This window comes from Balaenoptera acutorostrata, chromosome 15 (assembly GCF_949987535.1).
Source record: "Balaenoptera acutorostrata chromosome 15, mBalAcu1.1, whole genome shotgun sequence".
NCBI lineage: Eukaryota > Metazoa > Chordata > Mammalia > Artiodactyla > Balaenopteridae > Balaenoptera > Balaenoptera acutorostrata.
In genome coordinates this window covers 45,096,377-45,102,341 of record NC_080078.1, presented here as the reverse complement: position 1 = coordinate 45,102,341, position 5,965 = coordinate 45,096,377, and the positions used below count along the sequence as shown (strand labels likewise).

General features: G+C 58.8%; 1 protein-coding gene across 1 annotated transcript; it reads left to right on the top strand.

The window, feature by feature from the left end:
- The first annotated feature begins 450 nt into the window (after positions 1-450).
- LOC130704875 (cystatin-C-like) lies at positions 451-4,246 on the top strand. Its single transcript, XM_057529239.1, has 3 exons — positions 451-802; positions 3,243-3,356; positions 3,907-4,246. The coding sequence occupies exons 1-3, from the start codon at positions 557-559 to the stop codon at positions 3,988-3,990; spliced, it is 444 nt and encodes a 147-aa protein (XP_057385222.1). The 5' UTR covers positions 451-556; the 3' UTR covers positions 3,991-4,246.
- The last annotated feature ends 1,719 nt before the right edge of the window (positions 4,247-5,965 follow it).

Here is a 5,965-nt window from a genome sequence, read left to right as displayed (position 1 = left end):
CCCGATGAGCTTTTCCTAAATAAAGGTTAATTCATTTATGTTTGGCAAAGAAGTTCCCCGAGGACGGGGCGCACACGAGGTCTTCCTTCGTCTGCCTCGGAAACTGCAGCCTTGTGAGCCGGGGGACTCCTAGACGCGGACAGCCGGGGGGGAGGGGCCGAGAGACGCCCTTTCCCCCTTTCAGACCAGGAGACAGAGCTCGGGGTTACAAGCATCGCCGGCCTCGAGGAGGTGACACCTTCTGCGAGACCGGGGTGAGTCGGGTTGAGGAGCGCGCGAGTGGGAAAACGGGACTCGGAGAAGAGCGCCCGGAGTGGGAAAGAGTGAGCCGCGTCGGGCGGGTAGAGAAGCGAGAGGAGGGGCAGGATTGGGGGAGGGGCGGTACTAGGGCGGAGGACAGGGGCGGGCGGAGGGGAGGGGCGGAAGAGGAGGAGCCAGGCGGGCGGGGGCGGGACGATCCGGGGCGGCCCAGGGATAAAGACTCGGCGGCTGGCCGGGTTGTGCTCCTGTCACTGGATCGCTCTTCGGCTGCAGCTCCGTCCGCCTCCGAGAGATCATGGCCGGATCCCCGCGCACCCCGCTGCTTCTGCTGGCCGCCCTGGCCCTCGCCCTGGCCCTGGCCGTGAGCCCTGCGGCCGGGCAGGGCCCCAGAAAGAAAGGCATGGTGGGCGGCCTGATGGAGGCGGACGTCAACGAGAAGGGCGTACAGGAGGCGCTGTCCTTTGCCATCAGCGAGTACAACAAGCAAAGCAACGACGCCTACCAGAGCCGCGCGGTGCGCGTAGTGCGCGCCTTCAAGCAGGTGCGTCCCGTCTGGGAGGGGGCGCGGGGCCCGGGGTGCAGGGGCCGGGGAGGGAGCGCGGAGCCCCGGGTGCAGAGGCCGTGGGCGCCGGGCCAGGCTACAAGTCTGAGGCGCCGGGGCCGGGCTGCCCTGAATGCGGGAGGCCGGCCCCCGAGAGGGCGTGGCCTGCGCGGTCACCAGCCCCGCCCCCCAGCCCCACCAGCTCTCGGGAGGGCAGCCCCCAGCCCCTTGAGGCCCCGGGGATCGCGAAGGACGCGGACGGACTTCTCACCCTGGCGCAGCCCCCGGGCTTTTCCGGCGCCCGTAGCCCTTCGCGGGACCGGCCGGCCCTCTGGGTCGGCGCTGGGGTCAGGGCCCAGCCTCCTGGGACCCGGGGGCTTGGCGCAAGATGTCAACTAAATGACCACAGGCGAGGTAAAAACAGACCCACACCTGTCTGCCCTCCTGGCTCTGCCACTGAATGCCCTTAAGCACTTTTTCCTTTTAACTTTTTGTTTTGACATAATTTCAGACTTACGAAGCAGTAGCAAAAATAGCACATAGAATCACTGTAGATTCTTCACCCAGATTCTTCAAACGTTAAAAAGTTGCCATAGTTGCTTGATCCACCTGATCCCCACGTACATGTGTGTAGGGATGTATATATGCATTTATTTTTCTGAACCCTTTGAAGGTAAACACTTTGGTGTATATTTCCTAAAAACAAGGGCGTTTTCTTCCATAACCGCAATACAGTTTTGAAAATCAGGACTCTTTAATACACAGGCCTTATTCAGATGCCACTGATCATCCCACTGTGTCCTTTATAGCCAAGGACACTCCCAGGCCACACGATGCAGCCACTGTCCTGCAGCCCCTTTTACTCTGGAGCAGCCCCTGGGCTGTCTCATGACCTTGGCGTTGTTTCTGAAGGGTCCAGCCAGTTGTGGCTCAGACTGTCGGTGGGTTTGGGCTGGCCTGATGTTTCCTCGAGATGAGCGAGCCTCGGGTCACACAGAAGAGGCATGCTCCGCTCTGAGCCTCCTGTCAGGAGATGCCACTAAACGTACCTGGCCACCATGTTGTCGTGTAGTGGCGTTGGGGACAGACACTCTGAACTTCCTCCAGAGCACCCGGAGGTTATCAGCAAACAGACAAGTCCATGAGTTGGCCCGTGGTGTCCAATGTGTCCCAGAGCAGGGGGTCTGGCGTAAGAATACAAAGCTTCCTGGACCGTCGCTTCCACCTGCAGGTCACACCCATGCGAGCAGCCTCCGGGCTGTGACATCTCACTCCCACCCTGAGATGGGCACACGGTCGCCGACAGCCTGACCTCTGCCTCTGCCAGCCTGCCTGGGGTTCTGGCCAGATAAGGAGCCCATTGTCAGAGCTGAGAAGAGGGCAGGAGGGAGAGTTAGGACGGGCTACAGGGCCTTGCGCTGGTCCTTGAAGGAAGGCTAGAATTTAGACCATCCGGCCTGCGTCCCATTGGAGAGCAGGACGCAGCCACACAGCACCAAGAGTGTGGTCCTGCATGCCAGCCATAGGGCTCCCTGCCACCTTCTCTTGAAACTTCAGAAGATGGGTCAAGACCAGACCCATTTCTCCTCCTGCAGCAGTGGGCTGGTGCTGTCCCCTTTGGGACACCAGGTCCCCTCCAGCCTGCTCCTCTCCAGTGTGACACTAGCTCACTGGCCGCATGGGGAAGCTGACAGCAGAGGGATCATGGTTCTACCCAGGTGGGGTCTGGCGCCTGGTCCCTGGCCCCTCATTCCGTGTTTCTCCAGGTTCTAACGAGGCATGTCTGGGATGCCCGTGTGAAGCCAGAGTTCACTTCTATTCTGTAATCTCAAGTGTAAAAGGCACGCAATATATGACCCACGAGAAATATTCCCGTCAAAAATCACACCTAAGAGGAAGGCATTCCAGGCAGTCTTTTATTGGCCTAAACGTCCGCGAACGTGAAGCTCTCATCTTCTCCTCTTCCGGGAGGGAATAAATAAACCTGGGCTACATGCAGGGAACGGGATGCTGTGGGCTCCACCCTGGGGACTGGAGTTCAGCATAAGCGTAATCACCAGGCAACAGCCTTCCTGCGGATGCAGTGTGGACTCTGAGACAGGGCCACCACCTTGCGCTCAGTCCCCTGCCTGGCTCTGGGCGCTGGCCAGTTGCTTGCCTGTACCCTGGCTGGCTCCTTGGAGCTATGCCTTCTGTTCCTGGACCCAGTTAGGGTGTTGGTCCCTGGCTTCCCCCTCTGTGTCCCTGTGGGAGATGGCTTGTTGGAGCAGCTGGTAAGCAAGTTCTGGGGAGGGCCTGGGGCGCAGCGGCCGTCAGGAGGCGGCTGTGCTTCCTGGGTGTGGCTCTGGCAGCCTGTGAACGCGGGGAGCGGTGGGAAGAAGGTAACCACGTGTGTGCAGCCGGCAGGTGTTGTAAGCGTGTGTGCTCTCTGCGTGTCCAGGTTGTGTCCGGGATGAACTACTTCTTGGATGTGGAGGTTGGCCGAACTACGTGTACGAAGTCCCAGGCCAACTTGGACAACTGTCCCTTCCATGACCAGCCACACCTGAAAAAGGTACATGCCTGATGGGAGCAGGGGTTGGGGGTGCCCACGGGGGGCGCATCGCGGGTGCCTGCCGGGGCTGTCAGGGGAAGGGTATGTGTGTGCACGTGACTGCTCTGGATTTATGGGGTTTTAGCCGGGGAATTGGGGCACCGTCTGCTTTGGGGATTGTTGCCTGCGGGATGGAGGACCCAGCGGCGGGTGTTTGCTGGGAAGGGAGAAAGGGCCCTTTAATCCCAGCCTCGCGCCCCCATCCCCGGGCAGATTAGAGGGAATTGGAGGCCTGTAACCCGCCCACCATGCCACCTGCTCACCAAAGGCCAGACTCTCCTGGGGGCTTGGCTGGTTCTCAGGGGTCTCGGCCTCGGGCAGGGCTGCACTCCTTTGTCACCCCTCCCGGACCCCACCTCTGCAGGAGGTTTCCTGGACCTGGTTCCCAGCCCCTGGGTCCTCCCCTCTGGTTCTGTCTCAGTGCCAGCCCGCTGGGGGAGGGGGCTGGGGCCAGTGCACTTTCCTCTTTAACTGTAACCCTGACCGACCATCCCTCTCTTCCCTTTCGCAGCAAAAGCTGTGTGCCTTCCAGGTTTACATTGTCCCCTGGATGAACATCATCTCCCTGGAGAAGTTCAGCTGCCAGGATGAATAGGGGACTGGGCATCAGGCAGGCCGCTGACCGCCTCTCACTCACACCCCCCCAGAGCGCTCACACCTCCCTCTGATGGGTGACCTGCCTGGTGGATGTGCACTCCATGTGCCATCCCAGCAGACACACACAGAAGGCTCCTTGGGCATTGTTTGAACTGCCGAGGGGCTCTAACTCATTTCTTTCTTCTAATTGCTTTCCAAGTGAACCAAATGCCCTTGCTCTGCTATTTTACTCAATAAAAAGGTAACAGCAGCTACTGCTTGAGTTGCTCACTGTCTCGGGCGGTGCAGCGGGAAAGTTCTAGGCAGTTACTTTATGGAGGACCCCGTCTCGTCTCGCTGGCTCTGAGGGCAGGCAATGGGGAGGGGCGGGGAGTGAGCATGGCAGGGGAGCTGGGCCTTCAGCTCTGGTACTCCTGATAACCGGACAGGGGAGAGGAGGGGGGACCTAAGCTGCTGACCCCAGAGACTCAGCTGCTGCGTTTGCAAATGAGTCAGACCGTGTGCTGGGGCTGGACAGGAGGCTGGGGAGGTGATGGAGCCCGAGACCTGGGTCACCCTCCGAGGGGCTGCACGTGTGCTGAGCTGATCAGACTCCTGGGGTGACTCTCACTGGTCACGTTCCCTAGAAGCAAAATAATGATTTACGTCTACCTCTTTCCACAAACAACTTTGGGTACCTATGAAGAAACAAAGACCAAAAAGTATGTGTAACTGATGGAGCGAGGGAATACTGATCAGAATCAAGGTCAAACAAGGTCGGAATTGGAAATTCAATAGAAGGAGAGCAGGCCTTCTCTGATACATTTCGGGAACTGTGGAATCTACAAGGATTTTACCGATTTACACCCCTCCTGCTCTTCTCTGGGCTCCTAGATAAAATGGGTCTTAGCGCAGAACTCCACGTAAGGGGTGTAGAACTTAAGACACAGTGGGCCTTCTTCTTTTCCTAAGGACTGTATAATTAGTAGGCAATGTCACCTCTTAGTGTCACCATCGTTCTACAGCAGAGTGGATATTTAGTGCCCCAAGCTGGGAACAACCCCGCTCCCTGCACTGTCCTCACGTTGACCATTCGCTCCCGAGGGTGACGCTTCCTCTGTTCCCAGATGCCCACCATGCTCAGGTCAGCGTTGCCCAGCCCTCCTGTTGTGCTGCAGTGACCACAGAAGGTGAAGTGACAAAGGGAACTCACCCAGATGACTCCAAGGCTGGCATCCCAGGTGCCACAACTGCACCTGCAAAGCTAGAACTGGGACGCCAGGAAGAGGGTGGGGACCGTCCCCTTCCACCTGCCGCCCCCTGACTCACTGGGCCCCGAGGGCTTCCCCCAACTCCCTGCCGCCCCCCATCTCTGTCTTCACCGAGTGCACAGCAGAGCCTTCGCACCCCAGACTTGACTTAACAGAAGGGCTTTGGGATTCAAGAAGTGAGGTGATGTCTGCAGGCCTGGCACTGGCCAGGTTTGGACCTGGGGCTGGGCCCTGCAGGGGGTCCTGGGACTTGTGGACACAGAAGTGGTGACCTGGGGCAAAGGCCTCCCTGCAGCGACTCTCCTCCTGGGTGCAAAATCTTGCCTTTCCACAAGCAGCCAGCAGCTAGGCTGATTTCCCATAAAGTCATCCCTTTGTGATGCTTCCAACGCCCTGTTCCTCGTGGAAGTCTGGGCAGCTGGGTCCGGGTGTGCTTTGCTTGGCTCACCTGCTTCTCCCACCACCCAGCCCCCACTTCCGCAGCCCACACGGCAGGGTTCAGGTTGGTGCCACCCCAGGTGGGACAGTGGGTGGGACAGCGTGACTGGGAGGCCTCACTGACCAGGAGGTCACCCAGACCGGTGTGTCTAGGTAGGAAGCACAGCCCCTGAAACTTTCATCTGCACAGTTGTACTTTTATGCTTGTTTATTTTAAACGTAAATGTAAGTGTGGTTAAAAAGCAGAATTCAACTGAGTGAATTTGAAGGTCTCGGCTTTATCCA